This window comes from Salvia hispanica, chromosome 3 (assembly GCF_029641045.1).
Source record: "Salvia hispanica isolate PSC_SH4W2 chromosome 3, Shi_PSC_v1, whole genome shotgun sequence".
In the NCBI taxonomy this organism is placed as follows: Eukaryota; Viridiplantae; Streptophyta; class Magnoliopsida; order Lamiales; family Lamiaceae; genus Salvia; species Salvia hispanica.
The window spans coordinates 19,695,134-19,716,681 of record NC_142694.1 but is presented as its reverse complement, the minus strand read 5'-3'; the positions used below and the strand labels follow the sequence as shown (position 1 = coordinate 19,716,681).

The 21,548-nt window shown below is 38.8% G+C and overlaps 2 protein-coding genes across 2 annotated transcripts; both read right to left on the bottom strand.

The window, feature by feature from the left end:
* Positions 1 to 402: 402 nt before the first annotated feature.
* Positions 403 to 5,015, bottom strand: PHYC (phytochrome C). Its single transcript, XM_048114230.2, has 4 exons — positions 2,525 to 5,015; positions 1,238 to 2,060; positions 845 to 1,141; positions 403 to 760 (listed from the first exon to the last, which is right to left on the bottom strand). Exons 1-4 carry the CDS (start codon positions 4,557 to 4,559, stop codon positions 535 to 537), a joined length of 3,381 nt encoding a protein of 1,126 aa, XP_047970187.2. The 5' UTR covers positions 4,560 to 5,015; the 3' UTR covers positions 403 to 534.
* An 8,205-nt stretch (positions 5,016 to 13,220) lies between these two features.
* LOC125213603 (calcium-transporting ATPase 4, endoplasmic reticulum-type-like) lies at positions 13,221 to 19,045 on the bottom strand. The gene is made up of 9 exons (XM_048114243.2): positions 18,838 to 19,045; positions 17,289 to 18,740; positions 16,911 to 16,983; positions 16,709 to 16,830; positions 16,316 to 16,597; positions 15,823 to 16,206; positions 15,484 to 15,593; positions 14,152 to 14,380; positions 13,221 to 14,068 (listed from the first exon to the last, which is right to left on the bottom strand). Exons 2-9 carry the CDS (start codon positions 18,708 to 18,710, stop codon positions 13,487 to 13,489), a joined length of 3,204 nt encoding a protein of 1,067 aa, XP_047970200.2. The 5' UTR covers positions 18,711 to 18,740; positions 18,838 to 19,045; the 3' UTR covers positions 13,221 to 13,486.
* Positions 19,046 to 21,548: the final 2,503 nt, after the last annotated feature.

Sequence of the window (21,548 nt, the reverse complement as noted above, 5' to 3'; positions counted from 1 at the left end):
ACGTCTTCTTGGGTTGCTCCTCTAAACAACTCAACTCAAAACATATCACATACGGACTCCATTTAATATTGTGATACTCCCTCCGTCCGCGAATAAGAGTTCCGTTTTTCCATTTTAGTCCGTCCGCGAATAAGAGTCCCAGTTCACTTTTACCATAAATGGTAATAGGGTCCCACCTTCCACTAACTCATTCCACTCACATTTCATTTAAAACTAATATATACAAGTGGGACCCCTATTCCACTAACTTTTTTCCACCCACTTTTCTTAACATTTCTTAAAACCCGTGCCGCCCATGAATGGGACTCCTAATGGTGGACGGAGGGAGTATTTGCTTGTACTAGGAAAAATAAGTGAGACCTAAACTGTTAATTGATTTTAGTGATAGAACATCACCAAAAGTTAGAAAAAGTATAGACGATTTTGAATAAAATCAGATACATTCATACATATATATATATATATATACACAAGTGAAGGTGAAGAATAATATTTGACAGCTTAATTATTGGATTGATGAATTTGATGGTGCGATCATTTAGCAGCTGCTACTGGGAATTCCAAAACGATAATGAAACACGCCCGCTCCGCGTCTCTAAGGTACTGCACGCTGCCGTTCATGATCTTCACCAGCTTCTGGCTCATGTACAGTCCCAGACCTTCCCTCGAAGACGAAGACGCTGATGATGATCCGCTCTTGTCGTGATAGAACATCTCTTGTATCAACTCTTCTGGGATTCCTGGTGCTGGATGGCTGATCCTGTTCATCCAACCACAAACCACATTCTCATTCTCATTCTTCTTAAAAGAAACTGGAATTTTGTTCATAGTCTATGTTTATTACCGGAATTCGAGATGGAGAACATGCATATCCTTCCCTATGCTCTCCTTTCTGGGAATCAGTCTCAAAACAACTGTTGATCCTTCAAGTGCAGGAGTGAACAACACTGCACTGCCTAGAAAGTCTGACAGGACTTGCTGGACTCTTAATATATCGCCGTATAGGTACATGCTTGACATCTCAGCCGGCACCTCCTTTGTGATCTGCACCTCTCGCTCCCGGCTTAGGCTCATCACTTGATTCATTACCACTTGTAACGCCTCCCCCAGATTGAACTCATCTGAGTTTATCTCTATGTAGCTGGACAGACAAAACAAAATATTTATCAAAAATCGATTTCTTTTTATTTTCAGGTAAAATCACCAACCAACCAACAAACCCATTTAAACCTAATACCTTTCTTCGATGCCCTCAATATCAGTATCACTGATGATCTTGGCCAATTGGTCGCGACACAATTTGCTAGTGTGGAGTAGTTGTGTCTGTTCTTTACTCAAATCAGAGGAGGATCCCATCATGTCCTGAACAAGCTTTATCCCACTCAACGGGTTTCTCATTTCACTGCGGATGTAGGCTAACTTCGTCTGAATATCTGAAGCAGCCTCTTCACTCGCTTTTTGCATCTCTATAGCGCGTTGAAGTTCAGGACTAGTGACGTGAAGAAAGCACAGCACTCCGCTGACCTTGCCTTGTGAATCCATCCTCCTGCTTGCAGAAATCAATGCTTCCACATATTTATGTTGATGGTCGAAGAAACCAAATACCAGCTTATCAGCTTCTTTCCCCCCGGAAATAACACCACTCAGTAATATTCTGAGCTTTGTTAGCGTGTCCTGATCTTTCACCTTGCACCCAAAAGAATGGACCGTGAACACCTCGCCAACAAGCATTTGGTCAATGGCTTGCTCCCTCTTCACACCAGATATCTTCTGCATAGCTTCGTTCCACTCCACACATCGTCCTTGCTCGTCCATCATAAAGATAGGAGGAATCAGGGGACAAGGATTCCTCACAACACCAACATAATCACCCTGTACCCTATTGCACTTATCCAATATCCTCATTTTCCCAGTAACATCTTGCCCAACAAAGCAAACACCAATTATATTTCCCTTCACATCTCGACTGCAACATGCGTTAGCCACCAAGATGATAGAACCCTTGTCTTCCTGAGAATCAAATGCTTTTAGTCTAATCTCCACATCCTTCTCTTCCTTGCCTGCAGAGAAACAAAAGGTCTTTTCAACCCCTAAATACCTAAAGAGGGTATAACAATTGTATGTATCACATAATTAACATCCATAGTTGATTGAAGGTCAGGAGAACCAATCGCACAGCTTTGGTTTCTAAAGAATATACATTTTGGAACAGAGTAATAGCCAAAATTCAGCAAGACACATTGTCTTAACTGACTCCAGATAACAAAGAAAAGACATAGTATATCCTTGCCTCTCTAAATTTATTTCCCATCTTTTCACCCACTTCAAGTTCACTTGATATTTCAATTTGTGAGTTTATATGTAGTTTTCATGGATAAGATGAAGAATGAGAGAAAGAGGGAACACATAATTTGTTTATGTAAGAAAATTGCATCCATCTATACTCACATACATACAAATTGCTAAAGGTAAGAAAATATAAAATTTCGAGCAATGGTATAAAAGAAATATGGAAGTACATCACCTTTTAACGCTAGGGATAGCATGCGTTTCATCCTCTGAGCCGCATCATCAGCTACCAGATCAATGAATGGTGTGCCAAGAGCTTTTCCCATATCTAGGCCAGTAAGTTCAGCCACTTTACTGTTCCAGCCATTGATACAACCAGATGCATCTACAGCCAAAATAGGTATGGATGCAGTTTCAATGAGGCGAACCATTTCATTTGTAACAACACGAAGCTCATCCACCCTATGAATACTTGTGTCATCTGCTGGAACATTCACAATCATTTTGGAATCATCTGCAACATGATCTTGCAAAGATCCTCTCAATATAAGCTGCAATGAATGGATTGCATCCATTTCTACATCTTCCCACGGTAGGCTCCTTCTCTTCACCACCTCAAGGAAGGCCTTAAAAGATGACCGTGGATGCATTTTTCTCCCATCATCTTTCTCTACAGGGTCATGTTTCGCACCACCCCACTTGATCTCCTTTGCTGTATGTGAACGGAACCAAAACAGAAAGTCGGTGGAAGTAATTTTCACAGCAGCGACTCCACATACAGCATCACCAAGAACCGTGGCATGTGGATAGCCTGCTTCCATGAGACTGTCTGTGCTTAATCCAGTACTGCCACCATGGGATTCTAGAAGCCATCCAGCAATATCCCTAATTTGTGCCTCTGTGGGCGTGACTCCAAGCAACCAGCATTTTTTGCGGTAGTAAAGTGCAGCTCCATCACACTTGACAAGGTCCATCACATTAGGCGACTGATTTATGATGCCCGTTGGGGCATCTCTAAGAAGCATATCGCAAAGCACAGTTTGAGTTCGCAGTATATGCCTTTCCCTCATTTGAGCAGCCAACTCAACCTCCTTGTTCATTTGAACACCGAAAACCTGAATCAAGAACTCACACGCATACCTTAACGGATAAGGAACAAATCTGGGGCTGGAATGGTGGCAAACCACCAAACCCCACAATTTCCTTCTCTTCTGCTGATTGCTATCAGTCTCATCATCATCATCCTCTTCATTTATGGTTACAGACATGGCCAATGATGCAATGGAACCCATGCTTGCCATGTATTGGGCATGACAGCCATGTGGAGACCTTAAGGCAGAACCAGCAAGACTGAGGGGCTGAGCTAATGCCTTATCTTGCACTAGTTTCACAGGCTTTGCCAAGCAATCACATATCATCCTAACCTTGTTCTTCATGAAGAGGAACCTCGATGCTTGTGGTATATCAGTGGCAGGGTAGTGCAGCCCAAGATAGGGTTCTGAGTCAGGGCCACACGACTCTGCAATGACTTCCCCGTGCTCATCCTCGTGAAACTTATAAACCATCACACGGTCATAGCCAGTCAAATCCTTCACCTCTCTAACCAACACGTCACACAAGAGCGATATATTCCCACTCGAGACAGACTGCAGCTTAGAGATGGCCTTTGCTGCAAGCTTATATGAGTTCAAAGCCCCAGCAGCAGTCACAGGCACATCAGATGGATTCACAGGCTCAAGATCTATAACCAATCCAACATCAATCCTGTGCAAAACAGCATAGAAGGGCTTACCAGTGCTTTTCGTGTGGACCAAAATCGGATTGAGCACATTCACTTCCCCAAAATTGGCAGCCGTGTGCAGTGCAGCAGCACCAGAAGGTTGAAAAAGAGTCCTCGCATCAACACCAAAGCTCAAAACCTCTTGCTGCTCCATATTCGGAACCGCGTGTGGGGCCAAATCAAGCATCTCCGAGGCGTTCTCGCTAAACGCCAGCACACTGAAACTCTTGTCATCAACAGCAATCAAGCAGCCAAAAGGCTGAATCAGGCTCCCCCTCTGCATCTTCTGCAGATAAGCAGACACCGTCGAGGAAGGAACATCGCTAGACGCATTAACAGAAACGGAGTAATCAAACTGCTGCTCGGATTTCTCGTAATCCACATGGAGCTTCGCGTCAATTGGGGTTTGAATCACTACACGAGCGCCTGGTCTCGACCTGACAGAGCTCCCCCTAGAGCAGCTGCTCTTCTTCGTCGTCGATTGCGACATGGCTTCCTTCCCAAATCTCAATTCACTCCACCAAATTATCCAAACAATCAACAAAAATGAAAAAACCCCTTTCAATCACGCATTGCCCCATCTCCTAATTCCAATTACACAAAATCGGATAAGAAAAGGAAAAACCGCCTCGAAGTAAGATATTTTATGTTGAAACAAATTAGCAGAGGTGTGCGCGAAACAGCAAGTGAGCTTTACTTTAGAAAGAGAAATGGAATCCAGAAAGCAAATATACTTAATTGATGGCGAAACGAGAAGGAATAAAGAGCGGAGTCAGTGAGTCACTGATAAAAGTCAATGCGAGATGAATATGCATTAGCAGTAGCAATGGCATCAATCGACAAAGATGGAATCATGATTGTTTGTTGTTGATTCAGTTTATTGGTTGAGCTATTTTGTTAATGGCGGTTACTCACTCTTCTCTCCTCACTACACAGTAGTAAATAGTAATTCTCTCAATGTCAGCACCTCACTTCGCATGTTTGTCACATCATTGAATACCTCACTTTTATAATTTCTTTTTATTAGTAAAACAACTTTGTTACTTTTACATGCACATATAAAATTTACTAACATACATTTAATTTTAAAACAAAAGCAAAAATACAAATAAAATGGGAAAATGTAAGAACACATATTACTACATACAGAGTATATTACTATCTCTGTCCCTGATTAAGAGGGACATTTCTTTTCGGCATGTGATTTAAGAAAATAAAGTTTTGTTAGTAAGAGCATCTCCAAAGGGGGAAAAGATAAATCGAGAAGGTATGTTTTTCATTTACCTTCTCAAAAAAGTAATTATACCTTCTTAAAAAGTACTTCATTCGTCTCACTCAAGATATCCAACTTAATTTCTTTCTTTTTATTTTGTCTCACTTACGATGTTCACCCTCCATATTTGGAAACAAATTCGTCTTTCCTCCTTCATTAAAACACTCAACTATCTTTCCTCTCTCTATTATATTCTATTAAATAATTTTCCTAAAACTCCGTGTCACTTAAGATTGTGGTCATTTTGAGTGAGACTGAGGTAGTAATGAACTATAAGAAAGGAAAGTAAATTTAAAAGGTAAACAAAAATAATTAATTTTTTATTCAACAAAATTCACAATGTTTGTCTCAAAATTATACTCCCTCCATCCCATTAAATATGAAACATTTTGTTTTCAGTACGAGATTTTATATAGTGTTGTTTTATGAGTTAATGAAAAGAAAATAAAGTACAAAAGTGGAAATAAAAATAATATTATTTCTATTTTAGGAAATATTTCATTTTTAATGGGACAACGACACGTTTTCAATAGAATAGAAAGAATACCTTCTTAGGAGCATTCAAAATGTTGGTCTCAAAATTCAACAACAAACTCATTTTTCAATTGTTATTTTAGCTTTTTTTATTCCGGCCCTAAAAGCCACAATGCAGCCCGCCCTAATTTCAGCCTCAACTAAATTTCGCAAATCATTTGAAAAAAAATGAACATTACTTCATATTAACCAAAAAATACATAAATAGAATATTTTATAGAGGGAATAATGAATAGTGATAAAACGCAAACTGCATCTTTCCTACAAATTCCAAATTATGATCTAAACAGTTAGATTTCAAGATTTGATATCAACAAGTGATAAAATAACGTCAACAGAAAATGTTAACGCAACGTCAATCGGTTGACAATGTTGACGTTGTGTTGACATTTTCTATTGACGTTATTTATCATCTGTTAACATAAAATCTTAAAATCTAAGAGCATTCGCAGCGGTCCTCCTTGCCGACGGACGCCGTCCGTGCCGCTGGCAAGGACGCCACTGCACGTTGTCCGTCCGTGCAGGGCGGTGCTCTTAAATAAGAGCACGTCCGTGCCGCTGAGCAGGCTTACGTGGCGAGCTGCGATTGGCCAATGGCATAGTCGTTGGCAATTTTATTTTTTTTTTCTTTTAAAAAAAAATCAAAATTAATTAAAAAAATCATTTTTAAATAAAAAAAAATATTTTCTCACTTCCCAATAAATTATATCTGTTTTCTACATACTTTTAATTTATTTTTCAGTTTTTTCCCCCAAAATTCACATTTTCATCTATAAATACTCCCACTTCAACACAAAAAAATTCTAACCACACTACACAATTCTCATCTATTATGTAATTTTTAATTTTAATTATGTAATTTTTAATTTGTTAGCTAATTTTTAATTTTCAAGATTTTAATTATGTGTTTTTATTTTTTTCGATTTTAGTTATGTAATTTTTATTTTTTAGAATTTAATTATGTAATTTTTATATTTTAATGTATTTTTACATTGTAGAAATGGTTTTAGTAATTGAAGTATTTAAATTGAATAATGGAATGGTGAGACCCTTGAGCTTGTTCTTGCGGAAGAGCATGGATATGAGTGTTGTGCTCTTGCTAAGGACATGGAGTAAAAGTGGGTCCGGACCCACCTCCGTGCTCTTAGATAAGATCACGAATGGGGATGCTCTTGGTCCGAATCATAGTTTAGAATTTATACAATATATAGAGTTGACATTTGATTACATCACAGGACTAACATGTATCAAAATTTATAAAGAAAAATATATAAATTGTGGTCAGCAACCGCGGCTGTTGTACAGCCGCTGAAACCGTGGAGAGAGACCTGCAATACAACCCTGTCGATTGGTCACCTCGAACAAGACTGTATTGTGAATGCTCTAAAGCGGAGAGTTAATAAAGTAAAAGGAAATGACTAACCTATCTTAGAACACTCCGATACAAATAAAATAATTTATTTTTTATTATTTTTAAAAGGATAAAATGGATTAAAAATAAAAATGAAAATGAAACTTTTGGCTAGAAAGTAAAACAATGAAAAGGAAAATAAAGTAAAAACCACAAAAGCAGATGTGGATAAAATATAAAAACTGCTGAAAAAGAAGGGGCTGATCCCCACTCTCACACAACGCGTGCAATGCACTGAAGTCTTTCTTCCCACGCGTGGTTGGCACTCGCGCGTGATGCGGGAGCTTCGCAGTAAAGCATTTGATTTTTGGTGTTGGTGCTATCAGTTGCGAGGATTTGATTTTCGTTTGATATTTGTAAAAATCGAATCCAACTAAAAATCAAAGAACAAAAAATAGAGGGACAACGGAATACGAAATCTTGAAGTCGAGAGTGACAATCAAGCCGTGGTCTTTATGATCAACTCGAATAGAGGGGATGAAAGCTGCTTCAATCTCGTTCGAAATATTTGGGGTATATGTGACAGAAACTGGTCTGTGGTATACAAACACGTATAGCATGAGGCGAATTCGGTTGCCGATTTGGCAAACTGGTCGTCAGGTCGAGATACATGTTTGTACTTCATCCGTTCCGGCATAAGCGAGACAATTCTATTTTTGGCACAGATATTTAAGTAGTGATGTTTAGTGAATTAAATTATTAATGGTAAAGTAAGAACAGAAAAATAATAAAGTATTAGATATTATAAAGTAAGAAAGAGAAAGAGAATAAAATAAAAGAGATGATAAAGTATGAAATATAAAAAAATAAAGTAGGAGAGATGAGTAAGTTAATTATTGCTAAAAAAAACAAACGTCTAACTTAGAACGAGACATATAAAAAGAAATATGTTTCTCTTATGCTAGGACGGAGAAAGTAGTATTTTATTGATAATACTTACTCTTTCCAATATTATTAGTATAACAAAATTAAAATAAGCTTGAGGGATTGGATATAAATTTTATAAGTTTACTTAGTAAAGTTATCTAATACATCTTATAAATTTATTGTTTTAATAAACAGAATTAATGATTTCATCTAATCTGTAATTCAGTTTTGGAATAGTTAAAAGTATTTACAAATACATAGTACGGTCTTTGATCTAATATTAACTAAATTACAGTAATAACTAATACTCCCTCCGTTGCATAGAAATAGAGGCATTTCATTTGCGCACTCATTTTGAAAAAATAATTATAAATAGTTAAAGTGAAGAAAAAGTAAAGTAAAAGAGAGAAAATTTTAGATATGACTCTTCTCTACATTATTCTCTCTCTTACTTTACTCTCACTACACTTAAACTATTTAATATCTTCTTTTCAAAACGAGTGCAGAAAATGAAATGCCTCTATTACTGTGGAACAGAGGGAGTACTAACTAATATCAATTTTGTATGTTAAAAATATCAACACAAAGACATAAGTTTATCAATCTTCTAGTGTTGTTAAACTTATGTCACTGTGTTGATATTTAAATTTACATGTTGTATTGATATAATTATGTTTTTATATTGATAATTTTAATACACAGAATTGAAAGTTATTAATTACTACTGTAAATTAGTTAGTACACTAATACAATCCTATATTGTACTAGTTTATTTATCTGTAAAGTAAAACTGTGGGGCCTGTTATAGAGAATTTATTTCCAAGAGGTTGGGGAATGGATTCCCTGTTGTGTTAAAAACACAGTAGAGACTGCTGTGGAGCTGAACGCAGCTAATTACACTCAAAACGCAGCCTCACTTCTCTTTTATCACTGCTTCAACTTACAGCGCAACAGCCAAATTGATGGTGCTTTGTAATTTTCATAATATAATATTGATATTTATTGTATTGAATATAATAATATTATCATTATTTATATTTTTTAATTGAAAATGTGCTGCTGTGTGGGCCACAAATGGTGTATTATTGTGTTTCTTTTATGTTACGAATTTTTTTTTTAGTAAATGGAGTAGTATAATTATTTTATCAATATTCATGCTTTTAAATAGAAGGGAGGCTGCGTTTTAAGTGTAATTAGCTGTGTTCCACAGCAGGGAATCCATTCCCAAGAGGTTGTTGGGATATTCTTTGATAAGATTAATTTTCCATTAGGACACATGTACTGCAAATACGTGTACTATACGTGTACTATAATATTCTCACCAGGGGCGGACATAAGTGGTGTCATAGGGGATCCTTGGAACCCCCAACTATTTTCATTATTTACTATGTATATATTCATAGAAGAAAATACATGCATGATGTAGTAGAGTTGGTTGGCTACTGTGACTTGGAAACTTGAGGTTAGTGTTAGACTTTAGAGCTGGACATTGTTTGTGGTTTTTTGATGCTATACAGTTACTATTTAATTAGTTTATTTTATATTTTTTTACTTTAATAAATTTTTTTACTTCTTCATTTGTATAAATATTAAGTAATGATATTTATAACTTAAAATAAAAATAATACTCCCTCCGTTTCATGGAAATAGATTAGTATTATTTTTTGGGACCTTCCAACATTGTAAAGTCATTTCTATATTTTGCTCTGTCTCATACTTTTCCACCTCTTTTACTTTATTCTTCCACTTCACATATTAAATATGTATTTCGTAATCTCTGTGTTGAAAAGATATGCATCTATTAATATGGAACGAAGGGAGTAATTCTTTAGAGTTCATATATTAATATTAGTAAATATAATTTGAAAATTAGATTTTTTATTTTAAAATAAATATATTTCTTAATTATTTCGGTGACGCCAATAATACCATATGCAACAATTGTTAACTATAATTTGGACCCCCCACTAAAAAATCCTGCGTCCGCCACTGATTCTCACAGTTCTATTAAATATATGATACGCTTTAAAAGTAAAAATCGGGCTAAAACCTTTGGTGGCAGAATGACTTGAAATTCGCATGGTGTATACGAATCGCGATTTGGAATCGTTTGGGAGGGGGGGGGTTGAAAACGATTGCGATGTAAAATCTGTGAGTCATTTTTGGCGAACTTTGTGGAGGAGAATGGGGTCAAGGCTTCAGTTTTGTAGCACGTATCACCCCTAGACAGACTGCGGTTGTCAATAGGAGTTTGGGAATTTGCTGCGCAGTTTGGTTGGTGACAGTCCTCGACAATGGGACTTGGGTTCGAACGTAGAAATCTGGCTAAAACTTTCGGTGTCAGAATGACTTGAAATTCGAACGGTGCATGCAAATCGCGATTTGGATCTGATTTAAATAGAAAAAAGAGGTGTTACGGATGTTTAATCCCAAAAATCAGTCCTAGAATGCCAAGAACAAGAAGTTACCCCTTCAATATTCACCAGGTTGTCCGTTCCGGGGAGACTCAAGTAGATGTTCCGGATGAACGATGGGTCATATCCATAAATAGGAGTGAATTCCTTTTAGCAAAAAGTAGTACAATTACACCAAAAATTAGTAAAATTCATTAGATAGCGGAGTTACATTCAAGCGAGAGAAATCGACTTACCTGGGAGGCAGCTTCGTTGGAAGGAATGTGATCGAAGCGCAAGGGAAAGAGAAAGGGTTCGAAGCGGAAGCAGAAGGGAAAGAGAAAGGGTTTGGGGCGGCGGAAGTTGAGGCTTGTAGGAAAGGAACCAAAATTCATTGTTAACAAATTTTAGTTTTTCTTTCCATACAATATATGTTAATTCAATAATTCTACGTAATGGACTAGTTTTACATATAAAATGTTTATGCATTTTCATGAGTGTGGTCTTTGTAATTGTAAGTTCTTCATATAATATTAAAATTTTTCTATGCATTTAAATATGCAATATAAATGATCATGTTGTTTCATCTTTAATTGGACAACCTAAAAATACGATTCAATTTTAATAGAACAAATGAGTATATATATAAATTTATGGAATTTTTATTTCGTAAATATAGAAATTTTGGGACCGAATTAATAAAGAGCAAAATTCACATCATTAGGTTTTTAAGATTAAACTATATTAGTTGTGGTGGATTAACCACAAAAATACTATGGTGAGCCTAAAATCATGTGATGATGACACAAATACTACTCCCTACCAACATTCCTTGTTGATAGAGATATTTTGATGCAGTTCAAACGTAGAAATCGGGCTAAAATCTTTGGTGTCAATATGACTTGAAATTCGCACGATGCATGTGAAATGCGATTTGGAATCGAACTCATTGGGACACCTCGGGCTAAAACCTTTGGTGTCAGAATGACTTGAAATTCGCACGGTGCATGCGAAATGCGATTTGGAATCGAACTCATCGCGACACCTCGGGCTAAAACCTTCGGTGTCAGAATGACTTGAAATTCACACGGTGCATGCGAAATGCGATTTGGAATCGAACTCATCGCGACACGGTGGATTTTGGCCATCTGACATTGTTTAAGGGGTGAAAACGACATTTTACTGTTTTTTCGGACTTGGTTTTAATTTTCTATTTTGCGTTTTATTTCCTTTTGAATTTCTAGTGTTTCTAGACGTTTATAAATAGCGTTGTTTTTGTTTTTTGGAGGCGGTTGAATTTTTATAATAATACTCAATTAGATAAAGGAGGTCAACAATCACCCGATGCTTTGATTAGTTCAATTTAACTAATTAGAAATTCGTGATTCTAAGTTCAAAAGGAAACCCGTGTAAAGAAAAAATTGTAAATAGTTTCTAAGATTAAATAAATAGAAAATATCATGTGGCATTTCTATTGTCGGCTTGGGGAATTATAAACGTTTGAAACGACACGAGTTTTAATGCATAATCCTCGAAGTGTCAGCTTGGCGAAGCCTAATTCAAATGAAGAATGTGTACATCCCCCACATGCCCTAAAATCCGACATAGTCTTTGTCCCAGATTCCTACGTCCATCGAAAACGTCGACCCCGATGACCATCATCCCTACTCCCTGATTGAGACGGAAAAATTGTTCGAAGTATGGGCCATTTCGGAGGATCCGGTTGTGGGAACCCAACAAACCCTAAGGAGGATGGCCTCATTGTGCCTCACGAGCTAAGAGTTGGGCATCCGGAAAATAAGTAGTCTTATTGTGGCTCGTTCTATTGGAGACTTAGATGAGTAAAAACTCTTTTTGTATGATTCCTATTTCAGTTATTTAATTGCAATAGGTAAATGTAAGTAATCTTGCTCGAGTGTAGCTAGAATTGTGGAGTCAATATAAGTAGTTGTCTTAATGTTGGGTTGTCTTTTTTCTTCTAGGAGAAGGTCCATAGGTGTCTCCTATCTCATACACTTTCTATATCTCTTTTCTTCCATCTATGTGCATTTGATCTAGATTTCTATGGTTTAGATCATATCCTTTTCTTGTTAATTTGAGTTTTATGAGAGCAAATTCGAAAGCACAATTATGGATCTAGCTATGAAGATTCATATCTGAGTTGGTGGCTTAGAAAAAGTTTACAAAGGTGTTCTAGGTGATGGGATAAATCTTGCAGAGAAGAGAGGCTAATCTGAGATCCCAACATAAATCGAGATACTCCATCTGGTCTCTTTACTAGGTTACTACGATGAGAAGAACGAGATGGTTCTTGTCTATGAACGAGTACATGGAAAGTGGTGCCCTGAAGAGTCATAAGACTCGAATTTCCTGAGTTTATCATGGAGCAGCTTGAGGTTTACAATATCATTATACTAGCTACCTAAAGTATGTGAATCGACAAACATATTTCTGGATGTGAATCTCATGGCTAAGGTAGCAAATTTCAGGCTATCCAGATCTATCTCAATTATGTTTGGCCAGTTTGAGAGATCGAGCGAGGATGATTCGCGTAGCATCTGCATTTTGCTTTTAACTTGAGTTCGTCTCTTGTTAAGTTGTGTGGTTGCTCATGTATAGGTGCATATATACACATACAAAGAAATAAGCCCAACTCATTTAAGATGCCAAAAATTTCAACATGAAATGGAAAAATATTAAATTAAAAGTGATTCGCCCAAATGTCTGTAACAAGTTTGCCCAAAATTACAAGGCAAGCCACTGGGTTAAGATCCAGTTAAAACCCTATATCTCAAAGAATTGCAATGTCTAACCAATCTCTAATCAATCTCCAGCTAAATAGGTAGGGTATTATTTCTATATCAAAGGCAGAAGAAACGGTGGTGTTTATCACCGTTTCTGCTCTGAGTTTCAGCCTTGAAACCGTCGTCCGCATATCCTCATTCCGCCTTATGCTTGGAAGATCTTCTTGCGTCTGATCTCCTGACCCCACTTGTACATCTGCCCACAAACTTCAGAACCTCGTCTATTAATATAACCGGTAGAGCCACGGCCAACACCAACAGCCACTCATTCATGCTTAGAGGCACAATGCCGAATATTTGAGCAAGGAAAGGCACATAGAGGATTAGGAAGTGCAACCCAAACGATATTGACATAGCTATGAGAAGCCAAGGGTTGACCCATGGAGGCATTGTGATGAGACTTCCATCCTCAGATAGAGCATTCAGCGAGTTGAACATCTCAATAGCAACCAGCACTGACAGGGAGAGAGTCATAGCCTTTATTTTCCCAGTCTGGAAGTAGTCGCATGGATTCTCAAATTTGAACACTTGATCCCCAGCTGTGAAAGGTGAGGCCGTAAAGTTCTGCCAGGTTTGGCACTGTCCCCAGTTAGCAAGCTGAGAGTATGTTATGAGACTGTGCCCGTCTCCACTGAGATCAATGCCAAGGAAAGATGATTGGGTGTACCAGATTATGAATACTCCCACCGTTGCTAAACCAACATAAGATCCAATGACCTGTTTCAACATGAGAGAGTAGCTATATAAATGTGCATCTTGCATGAGAGAAAGACAAAGTTCAAGGCAATGAAGGTACATACCAAGTAGCGAAACAAAATCCATGGACTGATCAATGAATCATCACTTCTTCTAGGTGGTTTCTTCATTATATCCTTGTCGGGTGGATTAAATCCCAAAGCAGTAGCTGGTGGTCCATCGGTTACCAAGTTAACCCACAAAAGCTGCACTGGTATCAGGCCCTCCGGAATGCCTATGGCAGCAGTTAGAAATATCGAAGCCACCTCACCAATATTTGAGGAGATCATATATCTGTGGTGAATGAAACAAAAAATAAGTGATGCTCTGTAGTAAGGATGACAAAGAGCATTTCATCATTACAAAGTGAAAAACAGAACAGCTCATTGCAGTTACTACACTTGATTATCAGAAAGATGAATCGAAAAACTTATTTGAACACAGCTGTCTTTCGAAACTAACTCAAGAGAATAATACATCAAATCATATAGCTTGGAATAAGCTTAAACATCAACCAGATGCAACCAGTGTGCTTTTTTTTTCATCAGTGCCGTTGTAATTAAAGTAACTATACAAACAAAACAAAGATAGATAAAAGCTAATGTTGTAGCTCATGTAAACCATACATTCTTAGAAATGAAATATTATGTTGCACTTGCACAACATATCTGAGATTTCAGATCATCCACATATGGGAAAGTACAAATCAAGTTCCCGAATAAGCAGCACTTAGACCAGTAATGAAATCTCACTTCAATGGAAGTACCTTAAAATGTTCCCAGTTGGACAATACATACTCCCTCCATCCCTTAAAAATGGACCACATGTGCCATTTTGGGATGTCCATTAAAAATAGACCAATTCTATTCAAGGAAACTTTTTTCTCTCTAATGCGGTGGGTCCCATTCTCCACTAACAATACTCCAATCACTTTTTCTTTCCATCTCTCTCTTACTTTACCAATTGTGAATTAAAACCCGTGCAGTTTCATCTGTATTTTAGGGGCAGAGGGAGTACTATTAATTACTGTAATACAATAATTAACAGCCCATACTCTCTGGGCATATTCAACAATCAATCATACCAAATTCCATTCCCCTGAGCTATAAAAAATGGTTAGCAAAGGAAACATATAAGGAGATCATTTACCACTAAAAAGAATTACAAATTGCAGTTTAATCCAATATAAATTAAAAACCAGACTTCCATATTTGAACCTTCGGCCTCATCTTTATAAAAAGCCTCTAATTATCCACAATCTGACTAACAAGAAACTGAAACATTCAGAACAAATAGTTGATATTAAAAATGGATCCTATCAAGAGAGGAAACCTAAGAGGGTCAATAATTTCTAAAGTAATTGAAGCAAATAAATTAAACAATTGAATAATTGTTACCTAATGAAGGCCTTCATGTTATTGTAAATGGATCTGCCTTCACCAACAGCAGCAACTATTGTGCTGAAATTATCGTCAGCTAAAACCATGTCAGACGCTTCCTTTGCAACCTGCAGGGAAGGAGCAGAATATGTGATTAGAAAGGATTGAATAACTTGTTTCTTGCACAGAAAAAGAATGAACTTATCTGGATCTATAAAATGGTGTAACAGGTTCAAGAGATATTTGAATATAGTAGTATTAACAGCTCATTCAAGTTGCCGAATTTTGTAAGAGTCTGTTGACTCTGATCATATCAAATAGCATGCATTATTTAGGACTTTTATAGAAAGTGATCACCTCTGTCCCAGCAATTCCCATTGCAATTCCAATATCTGCCAATTTCAGTGCAGGTGCATCATTAACTCCATCCCCAGTCATTGCTACAACTTCACCAGAATCCTTGAGCAACCTCACTATATCTTGTTTATGCCTTGGTTCAGCCCTTGAGAAAAGAAGCCCCCCACTTTGACTTAAATGTGATTGTTTGTCACGGCTTGAAAGTTCAATGAACTCTTTTCCTGTTAAGCTCCTTGAAGTGATATTTTCATGGCGACCAAAAACACCTATATCACGACAAATTGCCTCTGCTGTTTCTTTGTTATCTCCTGTAATTACCATTACCCTGATTCCAGCTGTTCTACAATCGTCAATTGCTTCAGGGACTTCTTTTCGTGGAGGATCCTTAAAAATCATAAAGAATGTCACAATGTTAAATCACAAAGATTATAATGACATGTCAAGGTAGAGCTAAAGAGAGAAAAGCTGAATCATGATAAGAAAAAAAACTCACTCTTAAACCAGCCAAACCAACAAAGACTAATCTGCTCTCAATTGAGGAATAATTGGCAGGGTTCAGTAAGAGCTGATGAGCTGGATGGTCTTCATCACCATTATATGTAGCAAATTCTGGAAGATCGTCCTTGTATGCAAAACCCAGAACTCGTAATGCACTGCTTGACATTTGATGTAGACTTTTCAATATAACTTCCTTAAACTCTTTATCCATTTGTACAACAGATCCATCAAGCAATTGCACAAATGAGCTTCTATCCAATAGTGTCTCCACTGCACCCTGCAAATATGAAGCCATACAAGAATCAACAACACATCTTAATTAAGTCTCTATCAAGCAGGATCAGATAACTTGAAAAATAGAGCATTAGTTATGGGGAGAAAAGCCTACCTTTACAAGCAGTGTCTTTTTTCTACTGCGAGAGTTCACAATAACACCCATGGATTTTCTATCTCGATCAAACTCAAGGGTAGCAATTCTCTGCTCGAGTTTATTCCATGTGTAGGAGCACCCTAGTTATTCAATTTCAAATTTCAGATGAGTCATATCTAAACAAATTGCAGATTCTTTCTAGCACAAAAAATATACTCACTTAAAACGCCATCATATTCAGAAGACGATCCAGAAGCTATTTCATTAGGGAGGCCCATTTTCTCAACCAGAACCTGATAATATAATCAACTCAAGCAATATTATTCATTAAGGTATGAACCTGAAGTTACTTTCCAGTTAGTAAGAAGAAAAAGCCAATAATGCTACCAAGGAAATTCAGAAACATTCACAAAAAAAGTTTACAAAAAGGAAATTTAACTTTCAACTGCCCAAACTGGGGAAAATACTTTGAGCAGCATGTACTAACTGTTCCAGAGAATAGATTTGGAAGCATTATTGTATGCTAATTACTAAGCTGGAAGAAAGTATTGCCAATTTAGTGCAGACATCACGAAAAACTATTCAGATAAATAAATACCTTAAGAGCAGCTTCAGTTGGCATTCCATTGGCCACATAATGTCCAGATTTTTCTTGGCCAGCTTTTTCCACATCGGCATCATTGCAGATAGCAGCAATTTTTGCTATCATTTGAAGATTGGAATCTAATTGTCCCCCTAGCCAGTTCTGTATTTTCCCATCAAATGGATCATAACTAGTTCCTTGCACATCAAAGGATCGAACATCATGGGGCTTGGAACTCATAGCATAAAGCTTAGACACTGCCATCTGATTGGTAGTCAGAGTCCCAGTCTTATCAGAGCAAATCACTGTGGTGCAGCCAAGGGTTTCAACACTAGGCAACTTGCGAACCAGGGCATTCTTAGCAGCCATCTTACGTGTACCAAGCGCCAAGCAAGTTGTAATTACTGCAGGCAAACCTTCGGGAATAGCAGCAACTGCCAATGCCACAGCAATCTCAAAGTAATAAGTGCACTTCTCAAAGGAGAATTTAAAGTTCCTTGGCCACCCATCAACAATCTCCCAGGAAAGGAAGTACTTCACATTAATCAGCCAAACCAAAGTGCAGATCACTCCAATGATGGCAGTTAAAGCTTCTCCGAATTCATTCAACTTCTTCTTCAAGGGTGTATCGTCTTCACTCTGAGACGCCTCGTGAATCTGAGAGTGTACCTTCCCTATCTCTGTATTCATCCCAATCTGAGTCACCAAACAAATACAGTTCCCATTCACCACAGTAGTCCCAGCAAACACCATACATTTCTTTCCCTGAATGTCGACGTCCTCTGATACAGCCTTGGTAGTCTTACTCACTGCCTCACTCTCACCAGTCAATGAACCCTGTTCAACCCGGAGGGTCGAGCTGATCAAGCTCAACACCCTCATATCTGCAGGAACTTTATCCCCGACTCTCAACTCAACAATGTCTCCAGGAACAAGCTCCTTGGCCGGCAAACTAGCAACCTTTTTACCTTCCCGAATAACAGTTGCATGCTCCGACTGTATTTCCTTCAACGCATCGAGTGCTTTCTCAGCATTGTTCTCCTGCCAAACCCCAACGATGGCATTGACTATCAATATTAAAAATATTACCAGAGGTTCCACAAAGGCTGTGATCTCCATCTCCCCGCCTTCGTCGCCATCATACCACGCCAACACAAAAGAAACCACCGCTGCAACCAATAAAATTCTAACTAACGTGTCATTGAACTGATCCAGAATCAACCTCATAATCGAAGGCCCGTCGTGTTTGTCCAGCTCATTAAGACCGTAGATCTGCCTCCTTTTTTCGACATCGTCACCCGATAATCCATGCTCCTTCCTCACTTGAAACTTCTCCTCACACTCTCTTACATCTTTCGACCACGCCGCCGCGCAATAATCCTCTTTATCATCACCCAGATTCTCCCTCTTCCCGTAATTTTGCCCTCCCTTCCCCATGAGGCCACAAAATGAAATCTACAATACAACCTAAAAAAGAAAAACAAAGGCATGAACAACACGATTAATTAACAAATAACAGTGAATCGAGATCCTTTACAAAATTAAACAATTAACAGAGACTCACCAGCTCGGCGGCTGCCGGCTTGGTTCGAAATCGCAGCTAGAGAGTAGTGAATACAATGGTGGAGAATTGGAGAATGGAAGAGTGATAGGTTTAGTAGCGCAGGGTTTGAATTTTGAAAGGCAGAGATGTGCTGCCTTTGATAGCTTCTTCGCACCTTCCCCCTCATCAACCTACAAAAGTCGCCTACCTAATTTTTTAGTTTCGCTAAATTAGTGTTTTTGGGTTCCACTCTCAAAACTAATTTGAAAAACTTATTTTCCATTATTCTTAAGTTTTGACAAAAAATATAATCCTATAAACAATAAATAAATCTGTTAGTAATGAAAATTAAAAAAATTTGAGTTGAATTCCCACGATTGGATACTACTACTACTACGCTATTTAAAAAGTTGACGATATGATACACATTTCCTCTAAAATTCGATACATGCACTTTGCTGCATACATCTAAATCGTCCCAATATAGAGCATCCGCAACGGTGCTTAGGCCAGCCATAGGCCAGCCATTCTCTCCCCTGCCACGTCAGCAACACTAAAAAAACCACATGCCACATCAGATTTAGGCCAGCCATAGGCCAGCCGCAGTAAAAACAATTCAAAATATACTACATTTACAGAATTAAAATTACGATTAAAATACGGAATTAAATTTACGACACATATACGGGAAAATTCATTAATTGCATTTAAAAAAGTTACATAGATAAAAAAAAATTACATGCATAATAAAGAAAAAAAACTATCGCCGTGCAATCCTCCGTGCCCACAACTCTTCAATTATATCCTTTTGGAGTTGAATATGAGCATCCACTTGGCGCATGTTGGCAAATTCCTTGAGTCGGCCGGCTTCATCGAGAGGTACCCCCTGTCGTACACTAGGGGTGGCCGTTCCATGGCTTGGACCGGCTTCATCGTCACTGACCCAACTAGTCAGTTGTACGCCTTCGTCTTCGACGATCATGTTGTGCGGGATAATGCAGGCGTACATTATCTCGGAAACGCATCCGACATCACACAAACGCGTTGGGCCCTTAATTGCCGCCCATCGAGACTGGAGCACACCAAATGCGCGCTCCACGTCCTTGCGCGCCGACTCCTGTCGTTGCGCAAAGTAGGCCTTCTTTTCATCACTTGTTTGTCGGATCGTCTTCACAAAGACCGGCCACTGAGGGTATATCCCATCCGCCAAGTAGTAGCTCATATCATGCCGGTTGCCGTTGGCCACAAAAGAGACGGCTGGACCGACGCCCTGGCACTTCTCGTTAAAGAGGGGAGACGAGTTCAGGACGTTGAGGTCGTTGTTCGACCCGGCTACCCCAAAATACGCCAGATCCACAGCCGGTAATCAGCTACGGCCTCGAGGATTATCGTGGGGTTCTTTGACTTGTAGCCGGTCGTGTAGGCCCCCTTCCAGGCAGTCGGACAGTTCTTCCACTCCCAATGCATACAGTCTATGCTGCCTAACATCCCGGGGAACCCATGCTTCTCCCCGTGCATCTGCATCAAATTCTGACAATCTTCGGGAGTAGGGCTTCGAAGGTACTGCTCACCGAAAATGCTGATCACACCCCCACAGAACTCCTTCAGACATTTCAGGGCTGACGACTCACCGATGTGGAGGTACTCATCCCACATGTCTGCCGCGCCTCCGTAGGCCAACTGCCTGATTGCCGCCATGCACTTTTGGATAGGGGTGTGGCCGGGTCTGCCAGACGCATCGTGCCTGAAGCGGAAACACAGATATTGACGCTCCAATGCCCCAACGATTCGCATAAACAACTCCCTGCGCATTCTAAAACGCCGCCAGAACATGTTGGCGGGAAACCGCGGGTACTCTGCAAAGTAGTCCTCGTACAACCGCTGATGTGCAGCTACGTGATCCCGATCAATCACTGCTCGGTGGTGGACAACTCGTGGAGGGCGAGGTATCGCCTGCTGTTCCACCATACGCATGTACCGCTCCATCCCGCGGTTCATGTAGGCCTCCATAGCCTCGTTCATCCTCCGTTCGTACTCCTCAGGATCCCCACCACTACCACTACCGCTACCACCCCCGTTACTCATCGCTCGATGATGCTCTTGTACAGAAAGTTAGAGAGAGAGAAAACTCGTTAAAACAAGTGGTGCAAATGAAAATAAAACGAAAATCGCGTTTATATATGATTTTTTTTTTTTAAATCAAAAATCGGCGCTGGCCGATCGGGCCGCCACAATGGCGGCTAGCCGATCGGCCAGCGCTTCGGCCGGCGACGAGCGATCGGCCAGCCCACGCCGATCCGCTCGCCGATTTCGTGTTTGCCGATTGCAATGGTTTGGCTAGCCGGTCGCTAGCCGACCATTGCGGATGCTCTAAAAGTGATTTAGTGTTTCGATTTCTTAAAATAATAAATTAATGATATTTAAAAATCTTTTTTCTTCTACAACCAAGCTTTTTTTCATTAATATTGAATTGGCATTACAATGATAATTTGCATGAAATAAAATACAAATATCGAGTTCGCATACACATCAGCAATTCACAGTCAAAACTTAAGTTTAAAAAAATTATTTTAAGAGCATCTCCGGTGGCGGACTTCCCACTAGGACTTCACACAAAAACTTCATGTCACGTCATCACTAGAACTTCCCATTCCACTGCCACATCACTAGGACTTCCCCTGCACTAGGACTTCTACTAGGACTTCCCACAATAAAATTAAATTCACAATTAT